The 21,119-nt window shown below is 40.6% G+C and overlaps 1 protein-coding gene across 1 annotated transcript; it reads right to left on the reverse strand.

Annotated features, from left to right (window-relative positions):
- Positions 1 to 464: 464 nt before the first annotated feature.
- LOC133644579 (gelsolin-like) lies at positions 465 to 21,001 on the reverse strand. The gene is made up of 17 exons (XM_062039186.1): positions 20,866 to 21,001; positions 19,578 to 19,770; positions 19,359 to 19,513; positions 16,058 to 16,219; positions 15,838 to 15,987; positions 12,439 to 12,519; positions 12,129 to 12,264; positions 9,620 to 9,708; positions 9,321 to 9,536; positions 9,117 to 9,250; positions 8,961 to 9,051; positions 7,212 to 7,382; positions 6,973 to 7,147; positions 6,781 to 6,899; positions 6,642 to 6,719; positions 1,009 to 1,069; positions 465 to 935 (listed from the first exon to the last, which is right to left on the reverse strand). The coding sequence occupies exons 2-17, from the start codon at positions 19,756 to 19,758 to the stop codon at positions 775 to 777; spliced, it is 2,160 nt and encodes a 719-aa protein (XP_061895170.1). The 5' UTR covers positions 19,759 to 19,770; positions 20,866 to 21,001; the 3' UTR covers positions 465 to 774.
- Between the last annotated feature and the right edge of the window lie 118 nt (positions 21,002 to 21,119).

The raw sequence follows: 21,119 nt of genomic DNA on the forward strand, positions 1-21,119 counted from the left end.
TTCTTAACTTATGTTGGATCTATAAAGCTTGTGGGTACAGTGGTTCCTAACTTATGTTGGATCTATAAAGCTTGTGGGTACAGTGGTTCCTAACTTATGTTGGATCTATAAAGCTTGTGGGTACAGTGGTTCTTAACTTATGTTGGATCTATAAAGCTTGTGGGTACAGTGGTTCCTAACTTATGTTGGATCTATAAAGCTTGTGGGTACAGTGGTTCCTAACTTATGTTGGATCTATAAAGCTTGTGGGTACAGTGGTTCCTAACTTATGTTGGATCTATAAAGCTTGTGGGTACAGTGGTTCCTAACTTATGTTGGATCTATAAAGCTTGTGGGTACAGTGGTTCCTAACTTATGTTGGATCTATAAAGCTTGTGGGTACAGTGGTTCCTAACTTATGTTGGATCTATAAAGCTTGTGGGTACAGTGGTTCCTAACTTATGTTGGATCTATAAAGCTTGTGGGTACAGTGGTTCCTAACTTATGTTGGATCTATAAAGCTTGTGGGTACAGTGGTTCCTAACTTATGTTGGATCTATAAAGCTTGTGGGTACAGTGGTTCCTAACTTATGTTGGATCTATAAAGCTTGTGGGTACAGTGGTTCCTAACTTATGTTGGATCTATAAAGCTTGTGGGTACAGTGGTTCCTAACTTATGTTGGATCTATAAAGCTTGTGGGTACAGTGGTTCCTAACTTATGTTGGATCTATAAAGCGCAAGCGTTCATTGCAATAAGGTTTTTTTTTTCTTTTTCACGCAGGATTTTAGAGACGCTAATGTGCAACTTGCATGCCGGCCAAGGGGTCTTTGTCCCAGAAGACGGGGTCCCAGGCCATGAACCAGCCAGTGAAGGAGGCGGGCTCCTCCCCCTGTTTGATGATGCTGATGGGGGTACCATGGCGACCGGAGGGGTCAGAGTTCACGTAGTCCTCAGCTGAAAGGTAAACAGAGGTTTGCATGAGTGCTGAAGACCTTCTCCCACGTCTGAGAGTCCTGGGCGGTCTTACCGATGCGCATGCAGCCCCCCTTCTCCGTCTCGTTGGCGTCCTTCCCGATCCAAATGAAGATCTGGCGTGGAAAACAAAGTTAGTCTTCGCTCATGTGAAGAGGAAAAGGACGGAGCCACAAGTGGATAAAAAGCTACTTAACTAACAGGAAGCAATACGTCAAGCTCAGCCAGCACATATGTATTTATATTATATATCAATATATCATATATATATATATATATATATATATATATATATATATATATATATATATATATATATATATATATATATATATATATATATATACATATACATATATATATATATATATATATATATATACATATATATATATATATACATATATATATATATATACATATATATATATATATATATATACATATATATATATATATACATATATATATATATATACATATATATATATATATACATATATATATATATATACATATATATATATATATATATATATATATATATATATATATATATATATATATATATATATATATATATATATATATATATATATATATATATATATATATATATATAAATATTATATATAAATATATATATTATATATAAATATATATATACTAGTGTTTGAATGTGAGTGTGAATACTGTCTATCTGTGTTGGCCCTGTGATGAGGTGGGGACTTGTCCAGGGTGTACGCCGCCTTCCGCCCGAATGCAGCTGAGATAGGCTCCAGCACCCCCCACGACCCCAAAAGGGACAAGCGGTAGAAAATGGATGGATGTGTGTATATATATATATATATATATATATATATATATATATATATATATATATATATATATATATATATATATATATATATATATATATATATATATATAGTTGTAGAAATGATTGTAAAGTCAAGACAGCCATGACATGATGTTCTTCACAAGTGTATGTACACTTTTGACCACCACTGTATTTACACATTTTAGGTATAAAATAGATGATAATATGAAGTGAAAATCTTATATGGAAATATACAATATAAAGTGTCTAGGAATATTTTAGTAATAAATATAGCAAAATATGTTCAAAAATCATTATTTATTCTTAACTGCTCGCTGGTGTTAGCATAACTGAGTTATTGTGCAGAAATAATGACAAAAGTAAAGAGGTGAGTTGAAATAATACATAATGTTGGATATAGAGAATATACAAAGCCTTTATTTATTGATGAAAAAGTATTATAATTAGGGATGCCTGATAATATCGGACTGCCGATATTATCGGCCGATAAATGCTTTAAAATGTAATATCGGATATTATCGGTATCGGTTTCAAAAAGTAAAATGTATGACTTTTTAAAAGGCCGCCGTGTACACGGCCGTAGGGAGAAGTACAGAGCGCCAATAAACCTTAAAGGCACTGCCTTTGCGTGCCGGCCCAGTCACATAATATCTACGGCTTTTCACACACACAAGTGAATGCAACGCATACTTGGTCAACAGCCATACAGGTCACACTGAGGGTGGCCGTATAAACAACTTTAACACTGTTAGAAATATGCGCCACACTGTGAACCCACACCACACAAGAATGACAAACACATTCCGGGAGAACATCCGCACCGTAACACAACACAACAAATACCCAGAACCCCTTGCAGCACTAACTCTTCCGGGACGCTACAATATACACCTCCCGCTAACCCCCCACCTCAAACCCCGCCTCCCGAACCCCGCCCACCTCAACCTCCTCATGCTCTCTCAGGGAGAGCATGTCCCAAATTCCAAGCTGCTGTTTTGAGGCATGTTAAAAAAAAGAATGCACTTTGTGACTTGAATAATAAATATGGCAGTGCCATGTTGGCACTTTTTTCCATAACTTGAGTTGATTTATTTTGGAAAACCTTGTTACATTGTTTAATGCATCCAGCGGGGCATCGCAACAAAATGAGGCATAATAATGTGTTCATTCCACGACTGTATATATCGGTATCGCTTGATATCAGAATCGGTAATTAAGAGTTGGACAATATCGGAATATCAGATATCGGCAAAAAGGCCATTATCGGACATCTCTACTTATAATTGAATGATTTGGTGCAAATGAAAAGCTGCTAGCCAATAATTCTTCTCAAGAAAAGAGGAGAAACATAACCATAGGGAAATATTCAACTTGTGTAAGCACGTCCAACACTTAAAAGCTTTAGCATAGCAGCATGTGGGATGAAATGATGGAATGGATTACATAAAGATGTCAAACAAAGTACTAATATGATCATTACATAAAGATGTCAAACAAAGTACTAATATGATCACTACATAAAGATGTCAAAGTACTAATATGATCATTACATAAAGATGTCAAAGTACTAATATGATCATTACATAAAGATGTCAAACAAAGTACTAATATGATCATTACATAAAGATGTCAAACAAAGTACTAATATGATCACTACATAAAGATGTCAAAGTACTAATATGATCATTACATAAAGATGTCAAAGTACTAATATGATCATTACATAAAGATGTCAAAGTACTAATATGATCATTACATAAAGATGTCAAACAAAGTACTAATATGATGATTACATAAAGATGTCAAACAAAGTACTAATATGATCATTACATAAAGATGACAAAGTACTAATATGATCATTACATAAAGATGTCAAAGTACTAATATGATCATTACATAAAGATGTCAAACAAAGTACTAATATGATGATTACATAAAGATGTCAAACAAAGTACTAATATGATCATTACATAAAGATGTCAAAGTACTAATATGATCATTACATAAAGATGACAAAGTACTAATATGATCATTACATAAAGATGACAAAGTACTAATATGATCATTACATAAAGATGTCAAACAAAGTACTAATATGATCATTACATAAAGATGTCAAACAAAGTACTAATATGATGATTACATAAAGATGTCAAACAAAGTACTAATATGATCATTACATAAAGATGTCAAACAAAGTACTAATATGATGATTACATAAAGATGTCAAACAAAGTACTAATATGATCATTACATAAAGATGTCAAAGTACTAATATGATCATTACATAAAGATGTCAAACAAAGTACTAATATGATCATTACATAAAGATGTCAAACAAAGTACTAATATGATCATTACATAAAGATGTCAAAGTACTAATATGATCATTACATAAAGATGTCAAAGTACTAATATGATCATTACATAAAGATGTCAAACAAAGTACTAATATGATCATTACATAAAGATGTCAAACAAAGTACTAATATGATGATTACATAAAGATGTCAAACAAAGTACTAATATGATCATTACATAAAGATGTCAAAGTACTAATATGATCATTACATAAAGATGTCAAAGTACTAATATGATCATTACATAAAGATGTCAAACAAAGTACTAATATGATGATTACATAAAGATGTCAAACAAAGTACTAATATGATCATTACATAAAGATGTCAAAGTACTAATATGATCATTACATAAAGATGTCAAAGTACTAATATGATCATTACATAAAGATGTCAAACAAAGTACTAATATGATCATTACATAAAGATGTCAAACAAAGTACTAATATGATGATTACATAAAGATGTCAAACAAAGTACTAATATGATCATTACATAAAGATGTCAAAGTACTAATATGATCATTACATAAAGATGACAAAGTACTAATATGATCATTACATAAAGATGTCAAACAAAGTACTAATATGATCATTACATAAAGATGTCAAAGTACTAATATGATCATTACATAAAGATGTCAAAGTACTAATATGATCATTACATAAAGATGACAAAGTACTAATATGATCATTACATAAAGATGTCAAACAAAGTACTAATATGATCATTACATAAAGATGTCAAAGTACTAATATGATCATTACATAAAGATGACAAAGTACTAATATGATCATTACATAAAGATGTCAAACAAAGTACTAATATGATCATTACATAAAGATGTCAAACAAAGTACTAATATGATGAAAAGCTGTTGAAAGTCAAAGTGTTTCCTAAGAAGAATACTGATAAACATCTTGGACCTTTTGGAAATATGATGTGAATCTTAATTTAGCTAGCTAAATATTGATGTATTGATCATGTATTGACTTATTTGATGAGTGTGTTAGACGGTGAGAAGAGGAAGTGAAGAAAGAAAGTAAAAAGGGGTGAGATCTGCTTGTGGAAGTATGTGATGTGAGAGAAAGGGGTGAGATCTGCTTGTGGAAGTATGTGATGTGAGAAAGGGGTGAGATCTGCTTGTGGAAGTATGTGATGTGAGAGAAAGGGGTGAGATCTGCTTGTGGAAGTATGTGATGTGAGAAAGGGGTGAGATCTGCTTGTGGAAGTATGTGATGTGAGAGAAAGGGGTGAGATCTGCTTGTGGAAGTATGTGATGTGAGGGAAAGGGGTGAGATCTGCTTGTGGAAGTATGTGATGTGAGAGAAAGGGGTGAGATCTGCTTGTGGAAGTATGTGATGTGAGAGAAAGGGGTGAGATCTGCTTGTGGAAGTATGTGATGTGAGAGAAAGGGGTGAGATCTGCTTGTGGAAGTATGTGATGTGAGAGAAAGGGGTGAGATCTGCTTGTGGAAGTATGTGATGTGAGAGAAAGGGGTGAGATCTGCTTGTGGAAGTATGTGATGTGAGGGAAAGGGGTGAGATCTGCTTGTGGAAGTATGTGATGTGAGAGAAAGGGGTGAGATCTGCTTGTGGAAGTATGTGATGTGAGAGAAAGGGGTAAGATCTGCTTGTGGAAGTATGTGATGTGAGAGAAAGGGGTGAGATCTGCTTGTGGAAGTATGTGATGTGAGAAAGGGGTGAGATCTGCTTGTGGAAGTATGTGATGTGAGAGAAAGGGGTGAGATCTGCTTGTGGAAGTATGTGATGTGAGAAAGGGGTGAGATCTGCTTGTGGAAGTATGTGATGTGAGAGAAAGGGGTGAGATCTGCTTGTGGAAGTATGTGATGTGAGGGAAAGGGGTGAGATCTGCTTGTGGAAGTATGTGATGTGAGAGAAAGGGGTGAGATCTGCTTGTGGAAGTATGTGATGTGAGAGAAAGGGGTGAGATCTGCTTGTGGAAGTATGTGATGTGAGAGAAAGGGGTGAGATCTGCTTGTGGAAGTATGTGATGTGAGAGAAAGGGGTGAGATCTGCTTGTGGAAGTATGTGATGTGAGAGAAAGGGGTGAGATCTGCTTGTGGAAGTATGTGATGTGAGGGAAAGGGGTGAGATCTGCTTGTGGAAGTATGTGATGTGAGAGAAAGGGGTAAGATCTGCTTGTGGAAGTATGTGATGTGAGAGAAAGGGGTGAGATCTGCTTGTGGAAGTATGTGATGTGAGAGAAAGGGGTAAGATCTGCTTGTGGAAGTATGTGATGTGAGAGAAAGGGGTGAGATCTGCTTGTGGAAGTATGTGATGTGAGAGAAAGGGGTAAGATCTGCTTGTGGAAGTATGTGATGTGAGAGAAAGGGGTAAGATCTGCTTGTGGAAGTATGTGATGTGAGAGAAAGGGGTGAGATCTGCTTGTGGAAGTATGTGATGTGAGAGAAAGGGGTGAGATCTGCTTGTGGAAGTATGTGATGTGAGAGATTGTCATCAGCACCTGATCATGAGTGTCCAGAATCATGATGTCATCGGTCTCCAGGTCAACCTGGGTCAGGTCTCCAGGGACCTCCTCCACCTGAAGACCAGAGGTGTGTCACAAAGACGTCTTTGCCCCACAAAAGTGGAGTGTGTCTCACCGTCAGTCTGCCGCTGGCGTTGGAGCATCCAAAGAGTCGGGGAAGCCTCACCACGGCGGTCTGCAGGACCAGCGAGGTTTGGTAGGGCTTCTTCCCGCCCAGCGCCGACCAGAAGCTTGCTGGTGGCGAGCAGAGAACAGGAAGTGAGAACAGGAAGTAGTCATGGGATCAAAGCCGCACGTCAGGACTCACCGGTCTCTTTGGTCTCTGCCACCTCAGTGGGGGTGGCGCCCAGCATGCCCGCCACGTGTTTGGCGGCGACCATCTCCTCCGCCGTCGCTCCGCGGCCCTTCCACAGGAAGTTCCCGCTCGGGGACTTGAGCACAAAGATGTCGTTGGAGTTGAGCGCCGCAGCGTCCGCCACCACCTGTGACGGGAGAGTGGAGAGTCAGCTTTCTATTGCAGGCGCCACCTAGTGGTCAGTCCACAACCTCCACAGCCCGTGTGGCTTTGTTGCGGCTCTGGCGAATGTGGAAGAGTCGCGTGGCGGCCGGTGTCTTGTCGCCACCTTTGCGGGATGTCCCGCCCAGGTGGGCCACCAGGGGCTGGCCCTTGAACAGGCTCAGCAGGTGAGGAGGTTCTTGGCCTTGAGTCACACGGACCTGACAACAACCAACAATGGATGAATGAATGAAAGGAGTACATTTAGGTAGCTCAGTTGAACAGCACAGATGATACACACACACACACACACACACACACACACACACACACACACACACACACACACACACACACACACACACACACGCACACACTAAGTGTGGCGAAATTATTCTCTGCATTTGACCCATCACCCTTGATCACCCCCTGGGAGGTGAGGGGAGCGGTGAGCAGCAGCGGTGGCCACGCCCAGGAATCATTTTGGTGATTTAACTCCCAACCCTTGATGCTGAGTGGGGGTTAATGGCTCCCATTTTTATAGTCTTTGGTATGACTCTGTGGTTTGAACTCCCAACTCTAACCACTAGGCCACTGAGCACGTGCAGACATGTCTTATTCAGCAAGTGTCTTACTTTATAAACTATAGCATCAGATTTGGAACTTGACCTCTACTACACTTCCTTCAAGTCTTCTCCTCAACAATATCATCGGCAAACATAATACATTTACATTTATTGCATATCATTTAAATAAAGTATAAATAACAATACCGAGCCTTGTGGAACCCCACAAGTTACTCTTCTTCCACATATTGAGATGTATTACTTAAAGAAGTACTTCCACATATTGAGAAGTATTACTTAAAGAAGTACTTCCACATATTGAGATGTATTACTTAAAGAAGTACTTCCACATATTGAGAAGTATTACTTAAAGAAGTACTTGCACATATTGAGATGTATTACTTAAAGAAGTACTTCCACATATTGAGATGTATTACTTAAAGAAGTACTTCCACATATTGAGATGTATTACTTAAAGAAGTACTTGCACATATTGAGAAGTATTACTTAAAGAAGTACTTGCACATATTGAGAAGTATTACTTAAAGAAGTACTTCCACATATTGAGAAGTATTACTTAAAGAAGTACTTGCACATATTGAGAAGTATTACTTAAAGAAGTACTTGCACATATTGAGAAGTATTACTTAAAGAAGTACTTCCACATATTGAGAAGTATTACTTAAAGAAGTACTTGCACATATTGAGAAGTATTACTTAAAGAAGTACTTGCACATATTGAGAAGTATTACTTAAAGAAGTACTTGCACATATTGAGAAGTATTACTTAAAGAAGTACTTGCACATATTGAGATGTATTACTTAAAGAAGTACTTGCACATATTGAGAAGTATTACTTAAAGAAGTACTTGCACATATTGAGAAGTATTACTTAAAGAAGTACTTCACCGCTCTCCTGCATGTTTGCAGAAGTAAGGCATGATGGATTGTGTGAAAAGCTTGACATAAGTCTAAGTTTTCTACAAAGTGCCAGGATGTAGATGATTACTAGCTCATGTTTGTCAATCCACTTCTCAAGTCTGTTTACAAATACTTTCTAAAGAATGTTTGCAAATTGAGCTCGTAGAGACACAAGTGAGACCATATGTTTGTCACCATTTTTATAAATGGGAATAACTTCAGCGATGTTGATGTTGTCAGGAAAAGTAGCAGTTAATAAAGATTGATGACATTCAGCTAGCTTAGCGTGACCACCACAATGATTTGACTTACTTGAGTGGCCACGCCTCCCATGGAATCGTCCAGTTTAACGGCCAAAATGGCGGAGGCGCCCAGCTCGTCCTTGCTGCACTTGTTTCCTTGCCTGGAGGGTGCAGAGGTGGGCTGTCAGTCCAACATGTAGAGGCCAGCAGCACAGACTACACTGACCAGATGTAGATGATGCGCTTCTCTCTGCCGTCCAGCTTGTAGGTGTACAGCAGCAGGTAGCAGTCGCCGCCATAGAACTCTCCGTAGGTGGCGGGATCCACCGCCACCTTGTCTCCTCCTTCCACTCGCCAGATCTGGAGACAAGACAGCAGCACAATGGTGAAGAGCACCCCCGCAGGAGGGAGGTGTGGCGAGACCACTGACTTGGACTTTGCCGGAGCCGTCGTCCACCATGCCGTGCTGGGCGGCCATCTTGGCGTTGCCGTGGAGGCTGGAGGCGTCGAAGGGGATCTGCTTGACCACGGCGATCCTCCCGATGGTGTACTGCTTGCCAGGTCCGGTGGACTCGTCCTTGTCCAGCCAGTTCTCAAAGTACTCCTTGAAAAGGGTGGTCTCGGCCCCTTGGGGCAGAACCTGGACCTGAGCGTGTCAGAACCCAAGAAGGAATGAAGACATGGACGCACGTCAAGACAAGATGATGGACACTTCTTGGAGGAGATTACCTGGCAGTGGGAGGAGTAATTCTTATCTTTGATGTACTTGTTGGCAATTTGTAAACCGTGAGAACGTTCGTCCTCGTTGGCCGCGCGTCCTGCAGGGTGGACACACCATTGAAACATCATGGACACACCATTGAAACATCATGGACACACCATTGAAACATCATGGACACACCATTGAAACATCATGGACACACCATTGAAACATCATGGACACACCATTGAAACATCATGGACACACCATTGAAACATCATGGACACACCATTGAAACATCATGGACACACCATTGAAACATCATGGACACACCATTGAAACATCATGGACACACCATTGAAACATCATGGACACACCATTGAAACATCATGGACACACCATTGAAACATCATGGACACATTATCACACCATGGACACACCATTGAAACATCATGGACACATTATCACACCATGGACACACCATTGAAACATCATGGACACACCATTGAAACATCATGGACACACCATTGAAACATCATGGACACACCATTGAAACATCATGGACACATTATCACATCATGGACACACCATTGAAACATCATGGACACACCATTGAAACATTATGGACACATTATCACATCATGGACACACCATTGAAACATCATGGACACACCATTGAAACATCATGGACACATTATCACATCATGGACACACCATTGAAACATCATGGACACACCATTGAAACATCATGGACACATTATCACATCATGGACACACCATTGAAACATCATGGACACATTATCACATCATGGACACACCATTGAAACATCATGGACACACCATTGAAACATCATGGACACATTATCACACCATGGACACATCATGGACACATTATCACACCATGGACACACCATTGAAACATCATGGACACATTATCACACCATGGACACACCATTGAAACATCATGGACACATTATCACACCATGGACACATCATGGACACATTATCACACCATGGACACACCATTGAAACATCATGGACACATTATCACACCATGGACACACCATTGAAACATCATGGACACATTATCACACCATGGACACACCATTGAAACATCATGGACACATTATCACACCATGGACACATCATGGACACATTATCACACCATGGACACACCATTGAAACATCATGGACACATTATCACACCATGGACACACCATTGAAACATCATGGACACACCATTGAAACATCATGGACACATCACACCATGGACACATCATGGACACATTATCACACCATGGACACACCATTGAAACATCATGGACACACCATTGAAACATCATGGACACACCATTGAAACATCATGGACACACTATGGACACACCATTGAAACATCATGGACACATCATGGACACACCATTGAAACATCATGGACACATTATCACACCATGGACACACCATTGAAACATCATGGACACATTATCACACCATGGACACACCATTGAAACATCATGGACACATTATCACACCATGGACACACCATGGACACACCATTGAAACATCATGGACACATCATGGACACACCATTGAAACATCATGGACACACCATGGACACATCATGGACACACCATCACCAATTTATCACCTATAGATCACCTATACATCACCTACAGATGATCTATAGATCATCTACACATCAACTATACACCACCTATAAATGATCTATACATCACCTATAGATCACCATAGGTCACCTACACATCACCTACAGATGATCTATAGATCATCTATATATACCCTACAGATCACCTATACATCATCTATAGATGATCTATAGATCACCTTTGGATGATCTATAGATCACCTATAGATGATCTATACATCAACTATAGATCATCTGTACATCACCTATAGATCACCATAGGTCACCTATACATCACCAATAGATCACCTATATATCACTATAGATCACCAATAGATAAAGTACCAATGATTGTCACACACACACTAGATGTGGTGAAATTTGTCCCATCCCCTTGGGGAGCAGTGAGCAGCAGCGGCGCCGCGCCCGGGAATCATTTTGGTGATTTAACCCCCAACTCCAACCCTTTGTTGCTGAGTGCCAAGCAGGGAGGTTATGGCTCCCATTTTTATAGTCTTTGGTATGACTCGGCTGGGATTTGAACTCCAACCTACCGATATGATGTATAGATCACCTATAGATCACCTATATATCACTATAGATCACCATAGATCACCTATATATTACTATATATCACCATAGATCACCTGCTGTACATATAAGATATAGAGTCTATACAACATATAGTTTAAGCTAGTTATCTTACAGGTGCCTCATAGATCATCTATACATGTTACATCTAGTTTGAGCAATTGATAAGCCATAGTTGATATATACCCTATAAATATAACCCGTCTATGTACGATATAGTTGATCCTATAGTTAAGGTAAATATAACAGAGACAATCAATGTTTACAAAGTGGGCTGCTAACTGAGGAGCTAACGAGCTAACTACCTTTCCAGAAGAAAATCTTGTTGTCCTGCCCGTTGTCCAGCAGGTAGCATTCCTTGTGGGACAGCATGTCTTGCTTGAAGGGATTCTTGTCGGCCACCTTGCTCATCTTCACCTCCTCGCCGCCGGCGTTGGACACCTGCACACAAACCTCACCTGGATCAGTCTTGTCCCAGGTGCCCGGCTGAGAATGTGTTGTCCCAGGTGCCCGGCTGAGAGTGTGTTGTCCCAGGTGCCCGGCTGAGAGTGTGTTGTCCCAGGTGCCCGGCTGAGAGTGTGTTGTCCCAGGTGCCCGGCTGAGAGTGTGTTGTACCATGTGCAGCGAGGCCGGGTGAGGGGCGTGCGCCGTCTTGTCACTACTTCCTGCCGGCAGCGGGGGCAGCGGTCCCAGCGCCTGAGAATGCCACACGGTCGCCACGACAACGCCATTAAGTTGACAGCAGAAAAGGACACACAGTGTGAACAAAGTCCTAGACTGTCACGGTAAACATGATGGACATGGCATCTGTAAAGTCAGCACAATCATTGATTGATTGATTGAGACTTTTATTAGTAGGTTGCACAGTGAAGTACATATTCCGTACAATTGACCACTAAATGGTAACACCCCAATAAGTTTTTACACTTGTTTAAGTCGGGGTCCACAGGCTTGTTGTGGCCACATTTCAGTCTTTAATGTTATGCCTTCATGTTAAATATCACATTTAAAAACTTGTATATGCTACATCTATAAAGTAAATATTACATTTATGAATAATAATTCCTACTTGACAGAAAATCACTGAACAGCTCGACCCGGAACCACTTGCAATAAACAATGGATTCATGCAGTGATTCTCTAACTGCTATGCCTAAAAATCACTTCATGAAATATTCAAACACAGTGTTACTGTTCAAACTGTGTGTTTAAAAAAACAGGTACTTCAAGCAAAACTGAAGTACAAAAACAAACTGGAAACTGAATTCAGCAGCATGAACAAGCCTTATCCCTGCAGCTATAGCCGCCCTAAACAGCCTTATCCCTGCAGCTATAGCCGCCCTAAACAGCCTTATCCCTGCAGCTATAGCCGCCCTAAACAGCCTTATCCCTGCAGCTATAGCCGCCCTAAACAGCCTTATCCCTGCAGCTATAGCCGCCCTAAACAGCCTTATCCCTGCAGCTATAGCCGCCCTAAACAGCCTCATCCCTGCAGCTATAGCCACCCTAAACAGCCTTATCCCTGCAGCTATAGCCGCCCTAAACAGCCTCATCCCTGCAGCTATAGCCGCCCTAAACAGCCTTATCCCTGCAGCTATAGCCGCCCTAAACAGCCTCATCCCTGCAGCTATAGCCACCCTAAACAGCCTCATCCCTGCAGCTATAGCCGCCCTAAACAGCCTTATCCCTGCAGCTATAGCCGCCCTAAACAGCCTCATCCCTGCAGCTATAGCCGCCCTAAACAGCCTTATCCCTGCAGCTATAGCCGCCCTAAACAGCCTCATCCCTGCAGCTATAGCCGCCCTAAACAGCCTTATCCCTGCAGCTATAGCCGCCCTAAACAGCCTCATCCCTGCAGCTATAGCCACCCTAAACAGCCTTATCCCTGCAGCTATAGCCGCCCTAAACAGCCTTATCCCTGCAGCTATAGCCGCCCTAAACAGCCTCATCCCTGCAGCTATAGCCGCCCTAAACAGCCTTATCCCTGCAGCTATAGCCGCCCTAAACAGCCTCATCCCTGCAGCTATAGCCGCCCTAAACAGCCTTATCCCTGCAGCTATAGCCGCCCTAAACAGCCTCATCCCTGCAGCTATAGCCGCCCTAAACAGCCTCATCCCTGCAGCTATAGCCGCCCTAAACAGCCTTATCCCTGCAGCTATAGCCGCCCTAACCAGCCTTATCCCTGCAGCTATAGCCGCCCTAAACAGCCTTATCCCTGCAGCTATAGCCGCCCTAACCAGCCTTATCCCTGCAGCTATAGCCGCCCTAACCAGCCTTATCCCTGCAGCTATAGCCGCCCTAAACAGCCTTATCCCTGCAGCTATAGCCGCCCTAACCAGCCTTATCCCTGCAGCTATAGCCGCCCTAAACAGCCTTATCCCTGCAGCTATAGCCACCCTAAACAGCCTTATCCCTGCAGCTATAGCCACCCTAAACAGCCTTATCCCTGCAGCTATAGCCGCCCTAAACAGCCTCATCCCTGCAGCTATAGCCGCCCTAAACAGCCTCATCCCTGCAGCTATAGCCGCCCTAAACAGCCTTATCCCTGCAGCTATAGCCGCCCTAACCAGCCTTATCCCTGCAGCTATAGCCGCCCTAAACAGCCTTATCCCTGCAGCTATAGCCACCCTAAACAGCCTTATCCCTGCAGCTATAGCCACCCTAAACAGCCTTATCCCTGCAGCTATAGCCGCCCTAAACAGCCTCATCCCTGCAGCTATAGCCGCCCTAAACAGCCTCATCCCTGCAGCTATAGCCGCCCTAAACAGCCTTATCCCTGCAGCTATAGCCGCCCTAAACAGCCTCAAACAGGCTATTCAACTCCTTACTGCCATCTGGCGGCTAAAGCGGATAGTGCACCTCCCAATTTGTCATGTGTCAGGTAAATTGCGCCGAATGGGGCCATGTGAATTCCTTTCCTACTGTGTGAACAATAAACAAAGACTAAATTAACAACTAAAAATCAGTTCAATCTAATATGTTCAATAGTCATGTGTTTATATCCCAAATAATGTTGAAAGTTTATAAGAAAAGGTTTAACAGGAAATGAAATAATGTTGAAAGTTTATAAGAAAAGGTTTAACAGGAAATGAAAGTGTTGGCTATCTCCTACTGCAAAAATGAAAGTGTTGGCTATCTCCTACTGCAAAAATGAAAGTGTTGGCTATCTCCTACTGCAAAAATGAAAGTGTTGGCTATCTCCTACTGCAAAAATGAAAGTGTTGGCTATCTCCTACTGCAAAAATGAAAGTGTTGGCTATCTCCTACTGCAAAAATGAAAGTGTTTGCTATCTCCTACTGCAAAAATGAAAGTGTTTGCTATCTCCTACTGCAAAAATGAAAGTGTTTGCTATCTCCTACTGCAAAAATGAAAGTGTTGGCTATCTCCTACTGCAAAAATGAAAGTGTTTGCTATCTCCTACTGCAAAAATGAAAGTGTTTGCTATCTCCTACTGCAAAAATGAAAGTGTTGGCTATCTCCTACTGCAAAAATGAAAGTGTTGGCTATCTCCTACTGCAAAATGGAAAGTGTTGGCTATCTCCTACTGCTGTCATGTTCACTCAAAACTGCAATGCAGCTTCGGCATTCATTGAAAAAGTAAACAAAACTCCAAAAAATTGTCAAAAACTTTGAAAAAGCACCTGCTCTTAGACAGTATATAGTAAGTAAAAAAGTTCAGCTTGAATATAAATGTAAATAATACGGTGGTTTTAGAAATACAAGCATAAATGTGTCACGATGACGGCGTTTGAAGCTATGCTAAATTAGCAAGTAACTCTCTGGGCTTTTGAATGGATGAGGCTGTGATGCAAAGTAAGACTATTACAGAGGACATGTGGATGGAAGATGTAGAAGGACAAAGTCAAATAGTAACTATGAGGTGCTTACTTCACCACCTGAAGTGAAGTAAGCACTTTCCATAATCATGTTGTCAATGGCATTGAGACTTAATGCCCTGATCTTAACTTTACATTTGAAAAGATGTTTTCTTAGAAAGCACATGATGATGTCACCTCGAGGACAAGTTCCGGCTCAGAGCCCTCGTTGATCAGGTGCAGCGTCGCTCGGCCTCGACGCTCGTTGTCGCGAATGTCGCAGGCCACCTGCGTGGCCTTCAGGCGCTCGTAGTGGTTGCTCTCGCTTCCTGCCCAGTGGAAGATGTCCTGTCAATCACACAAAAGGTCAGCGGGGATCCAGAGAAAGTCCCCCCCCCCCCTCCCCCCTCCTCCTCACCTTGCCCAAGTCGATGATGAAACAGTCTCCTTTGTTGAAGCTCTTCCACGACAAGTCCATCTCTGTGGCGCGGATCTGGTGCCGACCTTTGACCTTCAGCAGACGCTTGACGTTGACGTCGTTTGTGACCACCTGCTTGAAGCCTGATGCCACGCCCCCTTTCTGAAGCAGAGAGGAATTGATCTTGGTGATCATTAGGGCTGTAGAAATGATTAGGTGTGTGAACCATTTGATCCCACTCCCATTCCTGGGTGACCATTCCATTCAGGACTGAATGTATTATTGGGTATGATAACTATAACAAAACTCTTTCCTAACAGGTTCTAGGTAAGAAAAGCTCCTTCTAGTTGCACGAACATGGCCTCAAAAAGTCTTTTGAAAAATCGATACTAAAAAAGGTTATAATTGATTTTTGAAAATCAATGAATGAGAATCACAATTTGGATGTGAATGGATTTTTTTGTGCACCCCTAGAAATTTACTAGGCATGTGAATCATTGGGCACCTAACGATTCCATCCTCAGGTGATGATAACATTATTATAAGGAAACTTTTTCAAAACAGATTACAGGTTACAAACGCTCCTTCTGGTAGTACGGACATGGACTAAACACTTATTTCTTATTAAAAAAAAAAAATAATAATAATAATAATATATATATATATATATATATATATATATATATATATATATATATATATATATATATATATATATATATATATACATACATACACACACATACATACAGTATATATACACATATATGTAAATATACACATATATACATACAGTATATATAATCAAATCAAATCAAATCAACTTTATTTATAAAGCACATTTAAAATTTACCACAGGGGTAGCCAAAGTGCTGTACAATGGGCAGGTTAAACGATAATACGAGAACCGAGCAAACACAACACAACACAAACAGAACACGATAATAAATAAATAAATAAAATAAATAAAACAAAAAAAATATATATATATATATACACACATATATACATTTTCTACCGCTTATTCCCTTCGGGGTCGCGGGGGGCACTGGAGCCTATCTCAGCTACAATCAGGCTATATATATATATATGTGTATGTATATATATATATATGTATATATATATATGTGTATGTATGTATACATACATATACACACACACATATTTATTTAATTTTTAAATAGATTTTTAAAAATCATGACTCGATTTAGAATCAGTATAAATAAGAATCGCAATTCGGATGTGATGTGAATTTTGTGCACCCCTAAAATTAATGCATTCATTTGAATGAATCACCTGATTAATGTATGCTAACTTATTTTTAAGTCAGGCCAAATTTAACACCCTGTGACTTAACCCTGTGATTATTCTGCATACAATTCTTACTCTTTGACAGCCTTGGTAATAATACTAATAATATATTAATGTTAGTGCTGTCAAATGATTAAAATTTTTTTTTTTTTAAATCAGATGAATCACACTTTTTGAATTTGGATTAATCGTGATTAATCACAGTAAACATTTAAATTAACCTCAAAAAAAGATCCGGATATTTTTACGCGATGCAATTTTATGTCAGAATGTCATACACAAACATTTTTTTGTGTTTTACTTGAATGTACATAATTTATTGTTGAAAACCTGGTAACAGTTTGATCTAAAGTCTTGTGGTTTTTTTGAAGCAAAATGAAGTGTATGCATTGACAATAACTCACGCCGACTTGCAGGTAACCATTTGCCCGTTAGATAAAGGAGCTCAAAATAAATGACTGTAAATCAGGCCTGGGCAATTATTTTGACTCCGGGAGCCAAATTTAGAGAAAAAATGTGTCTGGGGGCCAGTATATCTATTTTTAACAACACTAATACAAAACCTCACAATAATGTCTGATTGAATGCTAAAAAGGTTATGACAGACCGCCTTAAAAAACGGAATGGAATTTTAAATTTTTTTACTGAATGAGACACCCAGATTGTACATGAAAATAAAGAATGTGGGATTTACAATATTAACTATGAAGGACAAAACACTGAATATTGACAACATATGAACATCACACCCCCTCTCCATCCACATGTTTTACAATCAAGCCAAACGCAACAAAAATGCAACAAACAGTGAAATATGAACGCAAAAAAACAAAAAACCCACCTACTATCTGTGATATATGTGATACATCACTAAACTTTACTACTTTGTTGTAAAAATCTCCTTCCGCGTCTGTCCCTGACACCCACATTTCACACTCTGTGGAAACACTCCCCACCCACACTGCTTGGTGCCTCGTCTGACCTGCTGTGACTTACATTACCATAGTAACTCATTACATGACCATGGTAACTAATTACATGATCATAGTAACTAATTAGATGACCATAGTAACTCATTAGATGACCATAGTAACTCATTACATGACCATAGTAACTCATTAGATGAGCATAGTAACTAATTAGATGACCGTAGTAACTAATTAGATGACCATAGTAACTCATTAGATGACCATAGTAACTCATTAGATGACCATAGTAACTCATTAGATGAGCATAGTAACTAATTAGATGGCCATAGTAACTCATTACATGACCATAGTAACTCATTAGATGAGCATAGTAACTAATTAGATGACCGTAGTAACTAATTAGATGACCATAGTAACTCATTACATGACCATAGTAACTCATTAGATGACCATAGTAACTCATTAGATGAGCATAGTAACTAATTAGATGAGCATAGTAACTAATTAGATGGCCATAGTAACTCATTACATGACCATAGTAACTCATTAGATGAGCATAGTAACTCATTAGATGAGCATAGTAACTCATTAGATGAGCATAGTAACTAATTAGATGGCCATAGTAACTCATTACATGACCATAGTAACTCATTAGATGAGCATAGTAACTCATTAGATGAGCATAGTAACTAGTATATGATGCAGATTCCAAGCATGTAAATACTTAGTATAGTTGAAGACTTATGGTCATTGTAAAAGATGAGTGCACATCATAATGGCAGCTACACTTTACATCTTAAACATCTAAAACAGTTATTTGGGAATGTCCAGCGGGTCAGATTGAAAAGCTTAACGGGGACTTAATTTTCCCAGGTCTGCTGTAAAAAATAATTTCCACAAAGTTGCGTGATTAATCTGCAACTATACATGATTAATGCGTTTTTTTGTGATTAATCACATGAGTTAACTCGCCATTTTTGACAGGCCTAATTAATATGATTAACAATGGCGTCGTAATGATATTTGGAGGCAAGATCTATGCGGCCAAGCTGACGGGTCACCTGGTACTTGATGCCCCTCTTGAAGTACCGCATGAAGTAAATGGACTCGTAGTTCTGGAACTCGGTGAACTGAATGGGGGCGCCGCCCAGGGCGCCGTCCAGCTGGGTCATGAAAATGGCGGCGGCCCCTTTCTCGTCCTGGGAGGTCTCTGCGCCTGCACAAAAACACGTCAAGTACAAGTGTGTCAGAGTGCGTGTGGCGCCAGGTGTCGCCCGTACCGATCCAGGTGTGGACGTAGTAAGACGGCCCCGTGGTGGTGTGGAGGACGATGTAGGAGTCTCCCGTGTAGAAGTTTCCATGGAGTTCGGGCGGGACGGGTTTCAGGTCCAGCTTCTCCACGCGCCACACCTGAAGGCCCGGCTTCTTCCCCGCCGCCTCAAACTCTTTGTGGGCCGCCATCTTCTTCAGATCCTGATGCAAAAACAAGTTAGCATGCAGGTTTCTAGCCCAAAAGTTAGTGTGCAGGTTTCTAGCCCAAAAGTTAGTGTGCAGGTTTCTAGCCCAAAAGTTAGTGTGCAGGTTTCTAGCCCAAAAGTTAGTGTGCGGGTTTCTAGCCCAAAAGTGAGTGTGCAGGTTTCTAGCCCAAAAGTGAGTGTGCAGGTTTCTAGCCCAAAAGTTAGTGTGCAGGTTTCTAGCCCAAAAGTTAGTGTGCAGGTTTCTAGCCCAAAAGTTAGTGTGCAGGTTTCTAGCCCAAAAGTTAGTGTGCAGGTTTCTAGCCCAAAAGTTAGTGTGCAGGTTTCTAGCCCAAAAGTTAGTGTGCAGGTTTCTAGCCCAAAAGTTAGTGTGCAGGTTTCTAGCCCAAAAGTTAGTGTGCAGGTTTCTAGCCCAAAAGTTAGTGTGCAGGTTTCTAGCCCAAAAGTTAGTGTGCAGGTTTCTAGCCCAAAAGTTAGTGTGCAGGTTTCTAGCCCAAAAGTTAGTGTGCAGGTTTCTAGCCCAAAAGTTAGTGTGCAGGTTTCTAGCCCAAAAGTTAGTGTGCAGGTTTCTAGCCCAAAAGTTAGTGTGCAGGTTTCTAGCCCAAAAGTTAGTGTGCAGGTTTCTAGCCCAAAAGTTAGTGTGCGGGTTTCTAGCCCAAAAGTTAGTGTGCAGGTTTCTAGCCCAAAAGTTAGTGTGCAGGTTTCTAGCCCAAAAGTTAGTGTGCAGGTTTCTAGCCCAAAAGTTAGTGTGCAGGTTTCTAGCCCAAAAGTTAGTGTGCAGGTTTCTAGCCCAAAAGAGGTTTTTGGAGATCTCACCTTGGAAAAAGTAACCAGAAGTGTGGAGGAGAAAAGAATAAAAGAGAAGACCTGTTAAATAAGTCATGGCTCACTTGGGCGTGTCCCACCTGACTTGTTCCTACGCTATTATTACAAAGGCTATTATGGGATGGCGCCTTTCTTCCTGCTTTGAGCTTAAGTTACATTCCCTGACAACTACCTTCTCAAATGCCAAGCAAATAGAAAAGAGTGACTTAACAAAGACAGCGTGAAGAAAGACAAAGGTGTTCAAAGAAGAAGAATGAAGCCCAGTTACCTGCAAGAAGTTGTCACACAGGAAGTGTCTTTGTGTCGAACTCCACGTCTGTCTGACGCACACCACTTATATAAGGTAGGGCGGCGGGAGGCGTGGCCTCGACCCCACCCTCCTTGCATGGACACACCCCTTCCTGGTCCTGTTCATTCCAGAAGGACAAAGCTTGTTTGCGCTCTGAAAAAACCACAAAGGTGTGATTGACATGCTGGCACTTTTTACTTCCCTTCTTCAGCGGCGTCCCTCAAGGCGCTTAT

This window comes from Entelurus aequoreus, linkage group LG27, assembly GCF_033978785.1.
Source record: "Entelurus aequoreus isolate RoL-2023_Sb linkage group LG27, RoL_Eaeq_v1.1, whole genome shotgun sequence".
Classification (NCBI taxonomy): domain Eukaryota; kingdom Metazoa; phylum Chordata; class Actinopteri; order Syngnathiformes; family Syngnathidae; genus Entelurus; species Entelurus aequoreus.

Excerpts from the sequence above, each read along its gene's own strand:
- LOC133644579 (XM_062039186.1), bottom strand. The coding sequence starts at position 19,758 with ATGGCGGCCCACAAAGAGTTTGAGGCGGCGGGGAAGAAGCCGGGCCTT. Across the intron at positions 19,514-19,577 it reads CTACGTCCACACCTGGATCG|GCGCAGAGACCTCCCAGGAC; the intron begins GTACGGGCGACA and ends GTTTTTGTGCAG. Across the intron at positions 6,900-6,972 it reads GGCAGAGACCAAAGAGACCG|CAAGCTTCTGGTCGGCGCTG; the intron begins GTGAGTCCTGAC and ends GCTCGCCACCAG.